This window comes from Gossypium arboreum, chromosome 4 (genome assembly GCF_025698485.1).
Source record: "Gossypium arboreum isolate Shixiya-1 chromosome 4, ASM2569848v2, whole genome shotgun sequence".
Lineage (NCBI taxonomy): Eukaryota > Viridiplantae > Streptophyta > Magnoliopsida > Malvales > Malvaceae > Gossypium > Gossypium arboreum.
Genome location: NC_069073.1, coordinates 54,877,402 through 54,899,255, shown reverse-complemented (window position 1 = coordinate 54,899,255; position 21,854 = coordinate 54,877,402). Strand labels below are relative to the sequence as shown.

The 21,854-nt window shown below is 36.7% G+C and overlaps 1 protein-coding gene across 1 annotated transcript; it reads right to left on the bottom strand.

The window, feature by feature from the left end:
- Positions 1 to 1,340: 1,340 nt before the first annotated feature.
- On the bottom strand, positions 1,341 to 2,269 carry LOC108464979 (uncharacterized). The gene is made up of 2 exons (XM_017765270.1): positions 2,177 to 2,269; positions 1,341 to 1,904 (listed from the first exon to the last, which is right to left on the bottom strand). The coding sequence occupies exons 1-2, from the start codon at positions 2,267 to 2,269 to the stop codon at positions 1,341 to 1,343; spliced, it is 657 nt and encodes a 218-aa protein (XP_017620759.1).
- Positions 2,270 to 21,854: the final 19,585 nt, after the last annotated feature.

Genomic DNA, 21,854 nt, shown 5'->3' with positions numbered 1-21,854 from the left:
TCGGAGCATTCGTCAATCCAAAAGGCATAACAAGGAATTCGTAGTGACCATACCTTGTTCTAAAAGCAGTCTTAGGTACATCTGTCTCCTTAACTCGCAGCTGGTAATAACCGGACCCCAAGTCTATCTTGGAAAACCATGTTGCTCCTTTTAGCTGATCGAACAAATCATCAATTCTTGGAAATGGATATTTGTTCTTAATCGTTACCTTATAAGTTTCTGATAATCAATATATAATCTCATGGAACCATCCTTCTTCTTTACGAATAACATGGGAGCACCCCAAGGTGAAAAACTGGGTCTCGCAAAGCCTTTGTCAACCAATTCTTGCAACAGTGACTTTAATTCCCTTAACTCCGTCGAAGCCATCCTATACGGAGTGATAGAGATAGGTGCAGTCCCTGGCATTAACTCAATACCAAATTCAACTTCCCTAACCGGGGATAAACTTGGCAATTCTTCCGGGAACACATCCGCAAACTCACATACAACAGACACTGATTCGAATTTCAACTCAGATTCCTTTGTATTCAACACATAAGCCAGATATGCTTCATATCCTTTTCTCGTACATTTCTGAGCTGTCATCAAAGAAATTACGATTGGCAAGCCACTAAGTTCATCTGATTTGACTCGAAGGACTTCACTATTCTCATGTCTCAATTCCATAACTTTTCGTTTACAATCTACTATAGCACCATGAAGTGTCAACCAATTCATACCCAAAATAACATCGAATTTATCAAACGGCAACAACATCAATTCGACCGGAAAACAAAGACCTCTAATCATTAAAGGGCATTTCTTGCATACTTTATCGACTAAGACATGCTTGTCTAACGGGTTTGACACTCTAATTGCAAATTTTACAGACTCCACGGGTAAATTCAAGCTAGATGCCAATTTCATGCATGCATACGAATGTGTAGATCCTGGATCTATCAAAGCAATAACAACAGTGACATAAAGAGAAAATGTACTAGTGATTACTTTAGGCGACGATGCTTTTTCATGTGCTCGTATGGCATAGGCTCTAACCGGAGCCCTGGCCTTAGATCGTACTATCATCTTTCGTGTCATTTTTTTGCTGCCAGCTCTAGTACTGACACTTTTTGGGGGTCTCACCTTTGAAACTAAACCACTCTGTCTTGCATTATGAAATCTCTCGTCCGTCTCGTGACAATCTTTAATAAAGTGGTCTTGAAAACCACGTCTATAACACGTCCCATTATTCCTCCTACATGAGCTTGGAGTCTTTCGCAGTATTCACACTCAGGTCGATGAGGTTTAGCGTCTCCTACGCTAGCTACAGATGTAGCCTAAGTTTAGAAACTCAAACTTTACTTTTTACGATTTCCATGCAAGCGTCCTGCCGATGGATAAGAACGAGAATACACATCTTTAGATTTCTTAGACTGAGTTGGGGCTGATTTGTTCATCATCCTCTTTCGCATATCTCTAGCGTTCGACTCGGCTTTCTTCTTCTCCCTTGTCAATTCTTTAGCCTTACATGCTCGTTCAACGAGCACAAAAAATTCCTTTAGTTCAAGGATACCTACTAACACCCTGATATCTTCATTAAGTCCGTCCTCAAACCTCCTGCACATCTTAGCCTTACTGGGCACACATTCTCGGACATACTTACTAAGTCGAACGAACTCTTGTTCATATTTGGTAACCGACATGCGGCCCTGTCTAAGTTCAAGAAATTCCTTACATTTTTTGTCGATAAACCTCTCGCTAATATACTTCTTCCAGAATTCCTCTTGAAAGACGTCCCAAGTAACCGCCTCCTTAGGCACAACTAAAATCAAAGTCTTCCACCAATGGTAGGCATCATCCCTCAACAACGAAATAGCACACTTCAAACACTCTTCAAGTGTATAAGACAGTTCATCGAACACCTGAATAGAATTCTCGAGCCAAAACTCGGCTCTCTCAGCATCATCCTCAGTGTTAGCTTTAAACTCCTCTACTCTTTGCTTCCAAATCTTATGCACAAGAGTTTTAGAAAATCACATAAAATCTATACCTTGGGGTATCACGAGTACAGGCTGAGGGTTCGGAGGGGGTGGAGGAGGTTGTGTTTGAGCGGCTAGGTTTGCACGGACGAACTGGGCATACCGATCATTCATCACTTGGAAGAAGGCCTCTTTAGCCTCCCCCCTTGGCTCACAGTTACGGGTCTACTTTCTTCAGGCACCATCCCTTGAGCGGGGGCTGGTGCATTGCTTTCTACGTCATCTGCTACAGCTCGGTCGGGATCCATTACTGTATGAAAAACACAGTTTAATATTGTCAGGAGTCATCACACTATCACAATTTACACATGGCATGTATAGCTAGACACAGAATATGACAGCCCTAATTTGACCTTAGTCGAAAAGTGGTTTCGGGACCACAAAACTGAGTCATAAAAATAATTAACCGTTATATTCTATGCTTATTGTATGTGTACATGCATGTGTGAAAGTTTCATGCTTTAATTTTGTCATTTGTATGTGAAATTTATTAAATAGGACTTATGTGAGAAAATTTTGAAATGTGGCAGGTAAATTTAAAAGTGGCCTATTAATACATGTTATAAAAAGGTTGGGCTTACATGTCAAATATCCATTTTGTTTATAGTGGCCAGCCATGATGATACTTTTATATTAAAATATGTATTAATTATTAGTTAAATGGCTTTATGTTTAATAATATAGATGAATAAAATAAAATAATGGATGTTCATCTTCTTTCTTCATTTTGCCGAATTTGAGAAAGAAAATTTTTGAAGAAGAAGCCAAGGCAATCGGCCATGGTTATCTCCATTTAAAGGTATGTAATGTAAATTTGCTTTGAAATTGATTGTGAAATTAAATTGATAAATACATAGCATAGCTAACCCATGGTCTAAATTTATGAATCAATAAACAAGTGTCCATTCGGCAAGTGCTAAATTTTGTGTTATTTTGATAAGTTTTTGGGAAGATGTTAGTTATGTTTAATGTGTAAGTTGCTTGTTATTTTAGCTTAAAAGTTGAGGCTAGTATTTGGTTTATAGGGTATGCCGAATTTGGATTTTGGGAGAAAAATAGGTAATCGGTCATGCTAGATTTTTGATGAAAAATTATTTTAATGCTTTATATGTTTTATAAATGAGCTTGTAAGTGATTTTGAAGATTTGTAAAATTTTGGATGAGAAGTGCCGAATGAAATTTTTGGGTGTGACTTAAGGGATAAAAATATGGTGGCTTGAGTTTAGTAATAACTAGCCATATGTGATGATATATTGAGCCTTGTATATTCGGTCTTATAGGTATGTACTTATGTAATGATATAATGAATTTCGTATATCCGATCATATAGGTAAGTATTTATGTGGTGTTCCAATTGAACTTGTAAATTTGGCCACATAGGTATATATATATATTTGTAAAGATATGTTTGATCTTGCATATTTTGCTAAATAAGTGATGATGGTATATGAAGTCAAATGTGGTTTTGTAAGCTTGTATAGATGTATGAAAGTATATTTTAATTTATAATGATATTTGGCTTTGGAAGTGGTATGAAAACTTACAAAATGCTAATCTTATAAGTATTCGGCCAAAATGGTAGATATGATAATCATGTGTGGTTATGGAATTGTTAAGTTAAAATTTATTATACATTGATTTAGTAAATTAGTTTATGAAATTCGTAAATTAGTTTGTGAAATTAGAATATGCAAGGTAATAAGTTAGTAAAATGTTCCTTGATAGTTTTAATCTATCATATGGGGATAAATGTAGTTGTTGATTGTAGCCTAGTAATATGTTCGATTGTGCATGAGTAGGGCATATGTATGATGTTTAAATAGCTAGTTAGTAAAGTCATTTGTACCTTAAATATATGATATACATGTATTAAATTAAATTGCTTAATTGATAAGTAATTGAATAAATCTATTTGTTTTAAATCAAGCTCAAGAGCAAAAAGAGTCGAAATCAGATAGGGGAAAAGAGAAAGCAATCGAGTAGTCTATCCAGAATCGCTCAAATATATCCGAGGTAAGTTTTGAGTAGTCTCCTTTATTATATAATTGATGATGCCTCTATACGAGTATATTAGGTGAATTACGATCTTTTGGTTTGTACTTAAATTAGGTTGTGAGATAAATAATTCATGTATATGACTTATAGTCTAATGGTCACTTTGGGTTTAAGCTTGAATGGTGAAATAAATATGTGATATTATGTATGACTCTTGAGCCGAATAGTGAATGATGATATGAATATTTAGCTTATATCTGAATGTAGCAAATGACTACTAAAGTGATAAGTTGAATAAGATGTGTTCAATATTTGGAAACATATCCGGACTTGAGGTCCGCAGGCTACGTGCTAGAAACATATCCGAACTTGAGGTCTACAGGCTACGTGCTGGAAACATATCCGGACTTGAGGTCCGCAGGCTACGTGCTGGAATATATCTAGGCCTAAAATCCCGCAGGCTTTGTGCTAGTAACTGGATTCAGGTTTTAAAACCTAGCAGGCTTAACGCCGGTGATTCGAGTAAGATTATGAATTCGAATATTTGAGGAAACCACTATTGATTATGTATGATACATTAAGATGGCCAGGTACGTATTATGTTCTCATATGTAAATTGATTTTTAAAGTGAATTATTATTATCAAAGAATGATATATATATGAATATATATGTTTGGATGATTACCATATCTATGAATAAGAGAATGGCCTATTCGGTCGACGACCATCGTTATATAAAAGTATATGCCTAAATTTAATTGTATGAGCCAAATAGTATAGTGAAAAATGTGCTGGAAATCTCTTAAGTATTCATATATATATTGGGCCAATAGGTCTTATAACTAGTGTACTTATGTATAATCAACGAAATGATTTACAATTTGAATTCGAATTTTGTGATACTTAATGTTCGATTTTAATGACAAGTTATTTTTTCTTTAATTGTTTGAAATGCTTAAAACTTACTAAGCATAGAAATGCTTACTCTGTTGCCCTTAATTCTCTGTTTTATAGATCTCGTTCGTTAGCTAGGGTCTCGGGGATCTCAAAGTCGAAGTTGTCCACACTATCTAAGCCTATTCAGTACTCTAGTAGTTAAACTTTGATAATGGCATGTATAGGCTTGACTTTTTGTTGTTAAATATATATCTTTTTGATGTTGTATATATGTATAGCTATGCAAAAATGGCTTGTTAAATTACTATATGTATTCCACATAGTTAATGTGAATGTGTGGTTGATATTCGATTAATGTTTTCAATGTTTGAGGTGAATTGAACTTAAGAATGAATCAATATACCCATTACCTGGAGATGACTCTTTTATAGGTGTGCCAACGGAAGTTATTCAAATAAAGTTAACTGAAATTTCATGCTTGTATGGTAATACTCTTTAACCCTCCGGCGACGGGTACGGGTTAGGGGTGTTACATTCTATTGGTATCAGAGCTACGATTTAGTCGATTCTAGGACTAACGTAGCGTGTATGAGTCTAGCTATACATGCCATATGGTGTTACATGATAGTGTGACGATTTTTGACAGTTAAAAATGTGTTTTCGTATAGTAATGGATCCCGATCCCAATTGAGCAGTAGCTGATGATGTTGAGAGTGTAGTGCCTGCTCCCGCGCATGGGACAGCGCCGATGGACTCTCAACCTATTGCGAGCAATCAAAACGATGAGGCTAGACAGGCTTTTTATAGTGTGATGAATGAATGGTTCAACCAATACATTCGAACTAATACGGCTGCTCCACAACCCCCACTCCCGAATAATATGTCTGGTAATGGATCAGATGAGGTTGAATAAGCCCCCAGTTGACAGAATTCGAAAGCACGAGGCTACTGAATTTAAAGCTACAAACAGTGATGATGCCGAGCAAGGTGAATTTTGTTTGGACAACACTATTCAGGTACTTGATGAACTATCTTGCACACTCGATGAATGCCTGAAATGTGCTATATCCTTGCTAAGTGATTCTGCCTATTATTGGTGGAATACATTGGTTTCTATTGTACCCAGAGAGCAGGTGACGTGGGAGTTCTTCCAAACTGAATTCCAAAAAAAGTATATCAGTCAGAGGTTCATCGATCAGAAACGAAAAGAATTTCTTGAACTTAAACAAGGTTCCATGTCAGTTACCGATTATGAACGTAAGTTCGTCAGACTTAGTAGATATGCTCAGGAATGTGTATCGTCTGAGGCTATTATGTGTAAATGCTTCGAGGACGGGCTAAATGAAGATATTAAAATGTTTGTTGGCATTCTCGAAATTAGAGAGTTCGTAGTACTTGTTGAGCGAGCTTGCAAAGCCGAGGAGCTTAGTAAAGAAAAAAGGAAAGCTGATGTTGGAGCTGGAGAGTTTCGTAAAAGATCTTCGGGAAAGCCTTTTCAGCAATCATTGAAGAAATTTCGAGATAATTCGGGCCGATCTAAGAACACTTCGGGCTTTTCTAGACAAGACCGTGATCGATCTCCTATGAGTATGCGAGCCACTTCAGTTGCCAGTGTTGGAAATGATTGTCAAGATAGGACCGAGTGTAAGTTTTGTGGAAAATGGCATTCAGGGAGTTGTAGATTTCATGATCGCTCCTGTTATAGATGTGGATCATCCGACCACTTCATCAAATACTGCCCGAGATTGTAGAGCAAAATGTGAATCAGAGTGGGAGACCGAGTACTGCTACAGTTCGAGGTAGACCACCTAGGAATACAGGGAATGCTAGCGGCAGTCAGAGAGGGTCTAGAGATGCTACGACCAGATCCGAGGCTCGTACCCCTACTAGAGCTTATGCTATACGCGCACGCGAGGATGCTTCTTCGCCTGATGTTATTACCGGTACATTCACTCTCTTTGATACGGATGTGATTGCTTTGATTGACCCTGGTTCTACTCATTCATATGTATGTGAGACTTTAGCATCCAGTAAGACTCTACCTATTGAGTCTACTGAGTTCGTGATCCGAGTGTCAAATCCCTTGGGTCGATATGTACTAGTCGATAAAGTGTGCAGGAAATGTCCCTTGATAATTCGAGGTTCCTGTTTTTCGGCCAATTTGATGCTTTTACCGTTTAATGAATTTGATGTTATTCTCGGTATGGATTGGTTTACTGTACATGATGCAGTTGTGAATTGCAAAAGAAAGACTATTGATTTGAGATGTGCAAATGATGAGATAATCCGAGTAGAGTCTACTGATTTGAACGGATTACCAGTAGTAATATCCTCGATGTTGGCTTAGAAATATGTAAAAAAGAGGTGTGAAGCAGATCTTGCATACGCACTTGACAGTAAAGAATCAGAAAAGAAACTTGAATCAGTACCAGTGGTTTGTGAGTATTCGGATTTTTTCCCGAGGAATTACCCGGGTTGCCACCTATTCGGGAGGTAGAATTTGGAATTGAACTTATACCTGGGACTACACCAATTTCGATAGCTCCGTATCATATGGCACCAATAGAATTGAAGGAATTGAAAACTCAGTTGCAAGAGTTGACGGATAGAGGTTTCACTCGACCGAGTTTCTCACCTTGGGGTGCACCAGTATTGTTTGTAAAAAAGAAAGATGGAACCATGAGAATGTGCATCGACTATCGTCAATTAAATAAAGTGACAATAAAGAACAAATATCTGTTACCGCGTATTGATGATTTGTTTGATTAGTTGAAGGGAGCAACTGTGTTTTCAAAGATAGATTTGAGATTGGGTTATTATCAGTTGCGAGTTCGAGACTCAAATATACCTAAAACTGCTTTCAGAACGAGATATGGTCACTACGAGCTCTTAGTGATGCCGTTTGGGCTCACTAATGCCCCTTCGGTATTTATGGACTTGATGAATCGAATCTTTAGATAGTATTTAGACCGGTTTGTAGTGGTGTTTATAGATGACATCTTGATTTATTCGCGCGATGAAGCTGAACATGCCGAGCACCTGAAATTGGTATTAAAGATTTTACGAGACAAGCAGTTATACGCGAAATTCAGTAAATATGAGTTCTGGTTGAGAGAAGTTAGCTTTTTGGGACATGTGGTATCCACATCGGGTATTCGAGTTGATCCGAGCAAAATTTCGGCCATACTCGATTGGAAGCCCTCGAGAAATGTTACTGAAGTTCAGAGCTTTTTGGGACTTTCCGGTTACTACAGACGGTTTGTAAAAGGTTTCTCGATGATAGCCACACCACTGGCAAAGCTACTTCAGAAAGATATTAAGTTCGAATGGTCAGAAAAGTGCCAGAAAAGTTTCAACCAACTGAAAACTTATTTGACTGAAGCTCCAGTGTTAGTGCAGCCCGAATCCAGTAAAGAGTTTGTCATTTACAGTGATGCATCCTTACATGGGCTGGGTTGTGTATTGATGCAAGAGGTTCGAGTTGTAGCTTACGCGTCGAGGCAATTGAAGCCACATGAAAAAAACTATCTGACCCATGACCTCGAATTAGCTACCATCGTATTTGCTCTGAAAATATGGCGACATTACTTGTTTGGAGAGAGATGTCATGTATATTCGGATCATAAAAGCCTCAAATATTTGATGACTCAAAGAGATTTGAATCTGCGAAAAAGACGTTGGCTTGAATTGTTGAAAGATTATGAGCTCGTCATTGACTAGCACCCGGGAAAGGCTAACGTGGTTGCTGATGCTTTAAGTCGCAAGTCACTGTTTGCTTTGCGATCGATGAATGTAAACTTGTCTGTTTCATCCGATAATGTGTTAGTAGCAGAATTAAAAGCTAAACCGTTATTGATTCATCAAATATGTGAAACTCAGAAAGTCAATGATGAATTGGTTGCTAAACGAGCTGAATGTGTCTCGAATGTGGATTCAGAGTTTCAAATTGACGATAATGATTGTTTGAGGTTCAAAAGTCGATTGTGTGTTCCAAGAAAATCAGAACTTATTTCGATGATTTTGAATGAATCTCATAATAGCCGAATGTCTGTCCATCCTGGTAGCACGAAAATGTACAACGATCTGAAACATCAGTTTTAGTGGCCTGGTATGAAACGAGACATTTCTGACTTTGTTTCGAAGTGTTTGATATGTCAACAAGTGAAAGCAGAACATCAAGTGCCTTCGGGATTACTTCAGCCGATCATGATACCCGAATGGAAATGGGATCGAGTCACGATGGATTTTGTATCCGGGTTGCCATTATCGTCAAGCAAGAAAGATGCGATCTAGGTTGTTGTTGATAGATTAACAAAGTTGGCTCATTTTATTCCCGTACGTACGGATTATTCACTTGACAAGTTAGCCGAGTTGTATGTTTCTCAGATTGTGAGGTTACACGGGGTACCTATTTCTATTGTGTCAGATAGAGATCCGAGATTCACATCGCGATTCTGGAAGAAATTACAAGAAGCATTAGGTACCAAGTTGCATTTTAGCACCGCTTTTCATCCCCAGACTGTTGGTCAATCCGAGCGGATCATTCAGATACTCGAGGATATGTTGAGATGTTGCATCCTTGAGTTTAGTGGTTCATGGGAATAGTATTTGCCTTTGACTGAATTCGCTTACAACAATAGTTTTCAATCAAGCATTAAGATGGCACCTTACGAGGCTTTGTACGGTCGTAAATGCCGTACACCGTTGTTTTGGACCGAGCTTATTGAAAATAAAATCTTCGGGGTTGATTTGATTAAAGATACTGAGCAGAAAGTAAAAGTGATCCACGAAAGTCTGAAAGCAGCTTCAGATAGTCAGAAGTCGTATGCAGATTTAAAACGAAAAGACATTGAATATCAGGTCGGAGACAAAGTGTTTCTTAAGGTTTCACCTTGGAAAAAGGTGCTCAGATTTGGCCGTAGGGCAAATTGAGTCCAAGGTTCATCGGGCTATATGAAATATCTGAACAAGTTGGGCCAGTCACATTCAGATTGATTTTACCCCCTGAACTTGAAAAGATTCACAATGTTTTTCATGTTTCGATGCTTCGACGTTATAGATCTGATCCATCGCATATAATTAATCCATCTGAGGTTGAGATTCATTCCGATTTGAGCTATGAAGAAGAACCGGTTCGTATTTTGGCTTGTGAAGTAAAAGAACTACGAAATAAGAAAATCTCATTAGTGAAGGTACTGTGGATTAAACATGGGGTTGAAGAAGCTACTTGGGAACTGGAAGACTCTATGAAGGATCGATATCCTAACTTATTCACCGGTAAGATTTTCAGGGACGAAAATTCTTTATGTGGGGGAGAGTTGTGACAGCCCTAATTTGACCTTAGTCGAAAAGTGGTTTCGAGACCACAAAACCGAGTCATAAAAATAATTAACTATTATATTCTATGCTTATTGTATGTGTACATGCATATGTGAAAGTTTCATGCTTTAATTTTGTCATTTGTATGTGAAATTTATTAAATAGGACTTATGTGAGAAAATTTTAAAATGTGATAGGTAAATTTAAAAGTGGCCTATTAATGCATGTTATAAAAAGGTTGGGCTTGCATGTCAAATATCCATTTTGTTTATAGTGGCCGGCCATGATGATACTTTTATATTAAAATATGTATTAATTATTAGTTAAATGGCTTTATGTTTAATAATATAGATGAATAAAATAAAATAATGGATGTTCATCTTCTTTCTTCATTTTGCCGAATTTGAGAAAGAAAATTTTTGAAGAAGAAGCCAAGGCATTCGGCCATGGTTATCTCCATTTAAAGGTATGTAATGTAAATTTGCTTTGAAATTGATTGTGAAATTAAATTGATAAATACATAGCATAGCTAACCCATGGTCTAAATTTATGAATCAATGAACAAGTGTCCATTCGGCAAGTGCTAAATTTTGTGTTATTTTGATAAGTTTTTAGGAAGATGTTAGTTATGTTTAATGTGTTAAGTTGCTTGTTATTTTAGATTAAAAGTTGAGGCTAGTATTTGGTTTATAGGGTATGCCGAATTTGGATTTTGGGAGAAAAATAGGTAATCGGTCATGCTAGATTTTTGATGAAAAATTATTTTAATGCTTTATATGTTTTATAAATGAGCTTGTAAGTGATTTTGAAGATTTGTAAAATTTTGGATGAGAAGTGCCGAATGAAATTTTTGGGTGTGAGTTAAGGGATAAAAATATGTTGGCTTGAGTTTAGTAATAACTAGCCATATGTGATGATATATTGAGCCTTGTATATTCGGTCTTATAGGTATGTACTTATGTAATGATATAATGAATTTGGTATATCCGGTCATATAGGTAAGTATTTATGTGGTGTTCCAATTGAACTTGTAAATTCGGCCACATAGGTATATATATATATATATATATTTCTAAAGATATGTTTGATCTTGCATATTCTGCTAAATAAGTGATGATGGTATATGAAGTCAAATGTGGTTTTGTAAGCTTGTATAGATGTGTGAAAGTATATTTTAATTTATAATGATATTTGGCTTTGGAAGTGGTGTGAAAACTTACAAAATGCCAATCTTATAAGTATTCGACCAAAATGGTAGATATGATAATCATGTGTGGTTATGGAATTGTTAAGTTAAAATTTATTATACATTGATTTAGTAAATTAGTTTATGAAATTCGTAAATTAGTTTGTGAAATTAGAATATGCAAGGTAATATGTAACACCCCGAACCCCAGACCGTTGCCGGTGTCGGACACGAGGGGTTAACAAGCCAAAACCACTTATGGCACCAACCAATTTGACATTCCTGTGCAAGCTAGAAAACTGCGTCATTGTCGTCTTAAAAGCATATCTCGAGTTTCACAACTCGAAACTGATTTCGTAAATTTTACCTGAATTTAAACTCATATATCCATCCATGGATTTATTTCTAGAATTTTGGTCGGGCCAATTGGTACAGTTTATTAGTTAAAGTCGCCCATGTTACAGGGTCGACTACATCGACCTTCGCGTTACAACTTGAATATCTCTCGTACAGTGTTTCAATATCGATACCGTTTGTTTCAATGAAACTAGACTCAAAAGGAATCTGAACATTTAAGGCATGACTTCTAATTCATTCTGGATAATTTATGGAAAATTTTCAAAGCGCAGCAGGGGACCCGAAACCGTTCCGCCCTACCTCACGAGAACTTTAATATCTCTCAGTATATCGATCATATGATCGGTTCGATCACATAATTTATTCACTATTTAACACCATTCCTACAAATTTTGGTGATTTTTCACATCCACGCCATTGCACTGGCAGCCTCTGCTTTTAAGGTAGGCTTTACCTATATTGTAGTTCCCATGGACCAACTATAGTCTAGTCATACTTAGGTCCACATGTGATCATATTTAGCCATTCCAATGGCTGATCATGTGACCAACTCTCTCATTCCAAACCATAATCACATCATGAAACCAAATATAATTACAAACCACATATGGTCAAATTCCATACTCCACTTTTACGAACCATTTTCGCATGGCCGTACACATATACATCACAAGTACTTAAAACAACCGAGGGTGGTCCTATACATGCCATATCCGAACTCAACTAAAGGAGTACCAAAAGGGCTTTGATAGTGTGGTTGACTTCAACTTCTATGATCCCGAATCCGATCGCTAACGAGCAAAATCTATAACAGAGAAACAAAGAAACGGAGTAAGCAATTTATGCTTAGTAAGTTTGAGCCATAATATACACACAACCAAAGCATAGCATTCAAGTAGCTAAACAATAATTCATATGCACAATTTCTCAAAGACATGCTTACTTCACAATCCCAACTCTTATTTTCATACACAAACAACGGCTTAATTAAGGCCGATAGCTCGTTTATCATTGGAGCGAATATTCAACGCACTTACTCATAGTGTGCAAAGCACACACAAAACATACCTTGTTGGGAATTTCACAAGTGCATTAACGAAAATTTTCCAGCGACTTATAAATTTCGAATCACATACCTTCGGAGTTTATCCGGATATAGCTACTGTTCAAAACACCTTGGGACATAGCCGGTTATGGTAACCCGCACAAATGCCTTGGGACTTAACCGGATATCACAACTCGCACAATTGCCTTGGGCTTAGCCCGATATCATAGCTTCGCACAATTGCCTTGAGCTTAGCCCGATATCACAATTCGCACAATTGCCTTGGGCTTAGCCCGATATCACTCGAACATTCATGCACATCTTTGTTTCATTTTCACAACAAAACTTTTATGCACAATTCACTTAACAAAATATCATTTTTACTCAATGGCCATATACAAGGGCGTAATTTCGATTGCTTATTACTTCATTCAATCGAATCAAAATCTAAGTTTCGATACTCGAAAACTTACCTCGGATGTTGTCGAGCGATTCGATGGCTATTCGACTACTTTTTCCTTCCCTTTATCGGATTTGGTCCCCTTGCTCTTGAGCTTAATTTAACAAATAATTTGATTCAATCATTTGAGTATCGAAAAGAAGAACTCAAGGCACTTAGCCCACATATATTCACTAGACATTAAAGTCACATAAGAATGGAATTCATGAATCGACTTAACACACAAAGCCTTCAACATGCTTACTCATGGCCGAACAACACAACCTCTTAGGCACTCATTCATGGCCGATTATGCATGTTGATGTAACATTCCGAAATAAGGCCTAAACGGAACAGTGGTTGCGAAACCACAAATTTAGGGTAAAAATATATATATATATATATATATATTATTTTGAGGTTCATGGTATGATTACATGATTGTGTGAAAATTTCGTGATAAAATTCGATGCATAAAGTGCTTAAATTGAGGTTAGGGACTAAATCGAATAATTTGCAAAACTTGCATTCTAGAAGTTTTTAGTATGAAATTATTTTGGAATATTAATTAGGAGATCTTAAATGGTAATTTGACCAATTTTAAGTTCATGGACAAAATTAGGACATGGAAGGAATTTTTGAAAGTTTAGTAAGGAGGGCATTTTGGTCATTTGGTTATTAACATTAATAAAAGGTGAAAAGATGATAAAATTGTATCATCTTCTTCAAGTTACCAGCAGAACCTTACCTCTCTCCATAGCTGGGGTTTATTCAACTTTCAAGCTTCATAGTAAGTGATTCCAAGCCCGCTTTTAATGATCTTTACGTTTTTGAAGTCCCGTAGCTCGATAAAGCTTATGCTAGCAATAATTTAAGTTAGGAATCAAATTTGGAAAAATACCCATAGGTGAAATTTGTGTATTTTGATGTTTTATGATGGAATATGAGGTTTTAAATTATGTTAGACAACTTGTGCTACTTGGTTTTAAGTGAAAACAGTAAAAGGCTTAATCGGTAAAAATACCTAATAGTCATAAGTACATGTTAGTGTGTGAATTTGATGTTGCCATAGAAGGAAAAATGATCAGCATGTCATAAAACATAAGAAAATAGGATGAAGTTTAATTTACGAGCCTTGGGGCAAAAGTGCAAATATGTGAAAGTTTAGGGGCAAAATGTAATTTTGCCAAAGTTTGAGTAAAGGGTTGTTTTGATAAATGTTGATATTAAATAAGCTAAATTTGCTATTATAGATCAAGAAGAGCGAAATTCGAGAGTAGATCGGGAAAAGAAAAGTAAAGGACTAAATTGTAAAGTTTAGTCACATTTTGTATCGAGGTAAGTTTATGAAATAAATGCAATATTCTTTTATTTTACATTATTATTGTCAATTTCAGCATTTATATATTTATGTTATGAAAATATTTAAAGTCGAATTTAAGGTGAAGTGACAGAGGAAAAGTGTTAGAAAGCCCGGTTGAACCCTAGGAATGTTAGGATATTAGGGTTGTGTGATGTAACGAAATGAGCCATGTAAGTCCATATTAGAAATATGGCTTTGGAGACAGGATTGAGCCATGTAAGTCCATATTATATATGGCATTGGAGACAGGAATAATTCATGTAAGTCCATGTCAAAGACATGGCATTGGCGAGATATTGATAGACAGAACGACCCTAGTATCCTTAGTATTCCGAGTGGTTCAACGGGTCAGGATCTGAGTTAAATTACAGTGAATTAACAGCAAAGGAAAAGTAGATTATACTTATGAAAAAGGAAAGGTCAGGTAAGAAAGAAGGTAAGGGAATAAAGAAGAAGATAGAAATTGAGAAGTAAAGAAATTTATGATGTTAGATGATATTATGCATAATTATCCATTATGTTGAATGTTGTGATTTATTTGCTTGTAAGCTTACTAAGCCTAGTGCTTAATCTCTTTATTTTCTTCTTCTTATAGTACTTATCTAGCCACTCGGGGATCGAAGGAAACGTCGGAGGCCGATCACACTATCAAAGAAATAACTCGGTATAATTAGGCGTTTTGTTTTGTGTATGGCATGTATAGAAACTTAGCCACTTTTGGTATAATATGAACAATGAATGATGTGTAAATACTTGCTAGTGATTAGTTAATAAAATGGCCGATGATATGCATGTTTATTAATATGTATGATTGAATGGTGATTATCACATGAAAATTATGAAAATGTGAAAGTAACCTAAAAATAGATTCAAGTAACAGCAATGACGTAACTTTGAAAAATCACTAAAAATTTTATAAACATAGTTTGAAGATGAATAATATATGAAATTAAAGCTTATTATGTCTATTTTCTTATGGAATAAGAAAAATAGGTAAAGGTATTATATTTCATGATATATCTGAGTTTTAGTGAAACAGGGTCAGAGCAATTTCTGGAACCCCTGTTTCAACTTTGGAAATTCACCATAAATTGTAAAAAACTAATTAGAAGGTATAATTTATATGGTTATAATCCTTGTTGAGTCTAGTTTTAAGAGAAACAAACGGCTTAGTGATATGAATTTTGTACAGGAAGAAACATGGTTCGTAGTAACAAGAGGTTAGTGCAGTCGAGTTTTGAAACAGGGGAAACTTTAACTAATAAACTGTACTAATTGGCCAAGTCAAAAATCTATGAAAAAAATTAGTAGATATATATATGAGTCTAGTTTCAGGAAAAATTTACGGATCTTAATTTCGAGTTTCGGAACTCAAGATATGAATTTTTAGGCGACTACGACGCAGAATGGCAGCACATTCCGAAATGCTTAAATAAACAATTTAAACCTATTTAAGGGATAGAATAAGTTTAGTAATGCCTCGTGCTCGATTTCGAAACAGTCTCGTGTAAGGAGTGTTACATTTATTGGTATCGAGCAGGTTTAGTCGGTTCTCGGAGCAGTTAGTGTGAGAAAAGTCTAGCTATACATGCCATACTTGTATTTTGATAGTGTGACGACTCGGCGATTTTTTTAAATATTTTATTTTATAGTAATGGATCCGGGCGAGCGGTGATGATGATGTAGAAAGTAATGCTTTGCTTCCACGAAGAAGGCGCCATCTGAGAATAGGCCAGTAATAGTTGATCAGGGAGGAGTGACTCGAGAAGCTCTCTTCCGAGCTTTGAATGATTTATTTGCCGAGTTCGTTCGTACGAATCCGGCAGTTAGACCTCCACCCTCATGATTCTCTGCTACCCATGCAGCTCAAGCTTCCCGATCACAGTGCAGTGGTAAGAGAAAAACCACCATTGATAGAATCAGAAACAAGGCGAAGAGTTCGAGCAACAAAAGATGATGATGCGAAAGAGCGAATTTTGGTTAGAAAATACTATCAGAGTCTTTGACGAATTATCTTGTACACCCGAGGAATGTATGAAATGTGTAGTATCACTTCTTAGAGACTCAGCCTACTACTGGTGGAAGACACTTGTATCAGTTGTACCGAAAGAGAGGGTCACTTGGGATTTCTTTCAGGAAGAATTTCGTAAAAAGTACATCAGTCAGAGGTTTATTGACCAGAAGAGAAAGGAATTCCTGGAATTGAAACAAGGCAATATGACGGTGACCGATTATGAGCGTGAATTTGTCAGGCTCAGTAAATATGCTCAAGAATGTGTGTCCACAGAGGCTATCCTGTAAAAGGTTTGAGGATGGGTTAAATGATGATATCCGATTGTCATGGGTGTCCTAGAAATAAAAGAGTTCGTTATTTTAGTTGAGAGAGCCTGTAAGGCGAGGAGCTATTAAAAGAAAAGGCAAAGTTGAGACAGAGACACAAGATACAAAGAAGAGACAGATGAGCAGATCATTTGGGCTACATCCAAGAGGCCCGAGAGTTTTCTACAGATTTAGCTTTTCAAGCAGGCAATCTAGTCGAATAGAGGTAGCAGATTTAAGGATCCGAAGGCTCGGACCACCTCGACTACGAGTGTAGGTAATGTCGATGGTAGATCGAGGTGTCCATGGTGTGGTAGACTTCATTATGGTCCTTGTCGGGCAAAGCGAAAATGTTTGCTATAAATGTGGTGCTCCAGATCATTTTGTACGAGAATGTCCGAAGTGGCTAGCCGAGAGGTAACACAGAGTGCTAGATCCGAAATGCTCCTACTAGAGGCGAGATCATCGAGGCAACCAGGGAGTAGGAGCAAGTAATGTGAGGTACCTCTAGAGATTCGTTTGTGAGACCGGATGTTAGAGCCCTGCAAGGACTTATGCTATTCGTGCACGCCAAGAGGCATCCTCCCCGATGTGATTACGGTACATTTTCTCTACATGATATTAATGTCATTGCTCGATTGATCCGGGTTCAACTCATTCTTATGTTTGTATGAAATTGATGCCTAGTATAAGTATGCCTATAGAATCTACTGAATTTGTGATTAAAGTATCGAATCCATTAGGCAAGCATGTATTAGTAGATAAGGTATGTAGAAATTGTCCTTTAATGATTAGAGGCTCTTGTTTTTCCTACCGATCTCATGCTATTGCCATTTGATGAGTTTGATGTGATTCTTGGTATGGATTGGTTGACTACACATGATGTGATCTTGAATTGTGGAAAGAAATTCATTGAGTTGAAGTGTGAAAATGGTGAAATTCTTGGGTTAATTGGAAGAGTCGATAGTTCATTTCCTATAATTTCGTTATGTCCGCTCGTAAATACTTGAGAAAAGGGTATGAAGCTTATCTTACTTTTGTGTTGAACACTAAAGATCCGAATTGAAAATTGAATCGAGGCTCGTGGTATGTGAGTTTCCGATGTGTTTAGGAAGAACTACCAGTGTCGCCTCCTGTTAGAGAAGTTGAGTTTGGTATTGAGTTGATTCCGGTACCACGCCCATTTCTATTGCTCCTTATAGAATGGCTCTATTGGAATTGAAAGAATTGAAAGCTCGATTGCAGGAATTAACAGATAAAGGCTTTGTAAGACCCAGAGTTCACCATGGGTGCACCAGTGCTATTTGTGAAAAAAAAAAACGGATCGATGAGATTGTGCATAGATTATCGGCAACTTAACAAGGTAATGAGAAAGAACAAGTATCCATTGCCTAGAATTGATGATTTGTTTGATCAATGAAGGAGCTCTTGTGTTTTCCAAGATAGATTTGAGATCCGGATACTATCGATTCATGAGTTAAAGAGTCGATGTCCCAAGACGCTTTCCGGACTAGGTATGGTCATTATGAGTTCCTTGTGATGCCATTTGGCTTGACTAATGCTCCTACCATTTTTATGGACTTAATGAACCGAATTTTTAGACCATACTTAGATAAGTTTGTAGTTGTGTTCATTGATGATATTTTGATTTATTCTCATGATGAGACCGAGCATGCGAGCATTTGAGAACGCTTTACAAATTCGAGAGATAATCGGTTGTATGCCAAGTTCAGCAAAAGTGAGTTCTGGTTACGAGAAGTTGGTTTTCTTGGACATATTGTCTCGGTGAAGGTATTAAGGTTGATCTGAGTAAGATTTCAACCATTGTTGATTGGAAGCCTCCTAGAAATGTATCGAAGTTAGAAGTTTTCTTGGTCTTGCCGAATATTATAGACGATTTGTGGAGGATTTTCCATGATAGCTACCCGTTGACGAGGCGCTACGGAAGGATGTTAAGTTTGAATGGATGAGAAGTGCCAACAAAGTTTTGACAAGTTAAAGGCATTGTTGACGGAAGCTCCTATCTTAGTACAGCCGGAACCGGGTAAAGAATTTGTGATTTACAGTGATGCATCCTTGAATGGGCTCGGTTGTGTACTCATGCAGGAAGGAAAGGTAATTGCTTATGCCTCTAGACAATTGAAGCCACATGAGAAAAATTATCCGACACATGATTTAGAGCTAGCTGCTATTGTATTTGCATTGAAGATTTGGAGACATTATTTGTATGGTGAAAGGTGCCGGATATTTACCGATCATAGAAGCTTGAAATACTTGATGACTCAAAAAGATTTGAATTTGAGGCAAAGAAGATGGTTGGAATTGCTTAAAGATTATGAGTTAGTGATTGATTATCACCCAGGTAAGGCAAATGTAGTTCTTGGACGCTTTAAGCGAGAAATTTTATTTACATTGCGAGCTTTGAATACCAATTTAGCCATGTCAGATGATGGTTCTATTTTAGCTGAATTTAGAGCTAAACCGGTATTTCTTGAAGAGATTTGTGAAGCTCAGAAAGATGATAATGAGTTACAAGCTAAAAGAGTTCAATGTGAGTCAGGCATAGAATCAGATTTCTAGATTGGTTCTGATGGTTGTTTGATGTTTAGAGACAAAATTTGTGTACCAAAGAATGATGAGCTTATTCGGAAGATTTTACAGGAAGCACATAGCAGTTCTTTATCTATTCATCCAGGCAATACAAAAATGTATAATGATTTGAAGAAATTGTATTGGTGGGTAGGAATGAAAAGAGATATTTCAGAGTTTGTTTCTAGATGCTTGATTTGTCAACGGTAAAGGCGAACATCGGTACCCTCGGGATTATTGCAACTTTGTGCTAGTTCGGAATGGAAATGGGACAGAGTTACTATGGATTTTGTGACAGATTGCCATTAACACTGAAAAAGAAAGATGCAATATGGGTTGTGATTGATAAGCTAACTAAGTCGGCTCATTTTATCCCAATCCGTATGGATTATTCACTTGACAAGTTGGCCGAGTTATACATTTCAGAGATAGTTAGACTACATGGAGTGCCATTATCGATCATTTCAGACAGAGATCCAAGATTTACTTCACGGTTCTGGAAGAAGTTACAAGAGGCTTTAGGTACGAAGTTGAGTTTTAGTACGACTTTTCACCCTCGAATCGATGGTCGATCGAGAGAGTTATTCGTACTTGAAGATATGCTTAGATGTTGTGTATTAGAATTTCAAGGTAGTTGGGAAAATACTTACCATTGGTAGAGTTTGCCTACAATAATAGTTATCATCAAGTTTGAAGATAACACCTTATGAAGCTTTGTATGGACGTAAATGCCGCACACCTTTATATTGGACAGAGCTTAAAGAAAGCCAGATTTACGGGGTTGATCTAGTTAAAGAAACGGAAGAAAAAGTGAAAGTTATCAGAAATTGTTTAAAAGTAGCTTCAGACAGGCAGAGGTCGTATGCAGATTTAAAAAGAAAAGAGATCGAATATCAAGTTGGTGACAAAGTTTTTTTGAAAGTATCCCCAAGGAAGAAAGTTCTCAGATTTGGCAAGAAAGGCAAACTAAGTCCACGTTTTATTGGACCGTTTGAAGTGATTGAGAGAGTCGGACCATTAGCATATCGGTTAGCTTTACCGATTGAGTTAGAAAAGATTCATAATGTATTTCATGTGTCTATGCTACGTCGTTATCGTTCAGATCCGTCACATGTGATTTCTCAAACAGAGGTTGAGATTCAGCCAGACATGACTTACGGTGAAGAACCGGTAAAGATTCTAGCTCGAGAGGTAAAGCAATTAAGGAACAAAAGTATTGTACTTGTGAAAGTACTATGGAATAGACATGGGGTAGAGGAGGCTACATGGGAACCCGAAGAGGCTATGCGAAAACAGTACCCATATCTCTTCACAGGTAAGATTTTCGGGACGAAAATCCCTAAAGGGGGGGAGAAATGTAACATTCCGAAATAGGGCCTAAACGGAACAGTGGTTGCGAAACCACAAATTTAGGGTAAAAAAAAAAATATATATATATATATATATATATTATTTTGAGGTTCATGGTATGATTACATGATTGTGTGAAAATTTCGTGATAAAATTCTATGCATAAAGTGCTTAAATTGAGGTTAGGGACTAAATCGAATAATTTGCAAAACTTGCATTCTAGAAGTTTTTAGTATGAAATTATTTTGGAATATTAATTAGGAGATCTTAAATGGTAATTTGACCAATTTTAAGTTCATGGACAAAATTAGGACATGGAAGGAATTTTTGAAAGTTTAGTAAGGAGGGCATTTTGGTCATTTGGTTATTAACATTAATAAAAGGTGAAAAGATGATAAAATTGTATCATCTTCTTCAAGTTACCAGCAGAACCTTACCTCTCTCCATAGCTGGGGTTTATTCAACTTTCAAGCTTCATAGTAAGTGATTCCAAGCCCGCTTTTAATGATCTTTACGTTTTTGAAGTCCGGTAGCTCGATAAAGCTTATGCTAGCAATAATTTAAGTTAGGAATCAAATTTGGAAAAATACCCATAGGTGAAATTTGTGTATTTTGATGTTTTATGATGGAATATGAGGTTTTAAATTATGTTAGACAACTTGTGCTACTTGGTTTTAAGTGAAAACGAGTAAAAGGCTTAATCGGTAAAAATACCTAATAGTCATAAGTACATGTTAGTGTGTGAATTTGATGTTGCCATAGAAGGAAAAATGATCAGAATGTCATAAAACATAAGAAAATAGGATGAAGTTTAATTTACGAGCCTTGGGGAAAAAGTGCAAATATGTGAAAGTTTAGGGGCAAAATGTAATTTTGCCAAAGTTTGAGTAAAGGGTTGTTTTGATAAATGTTGATATTAAATAAGCTAAATTTGCTATTATAGATCAAGAAGAGCGAAATTGAGAGTAGATCG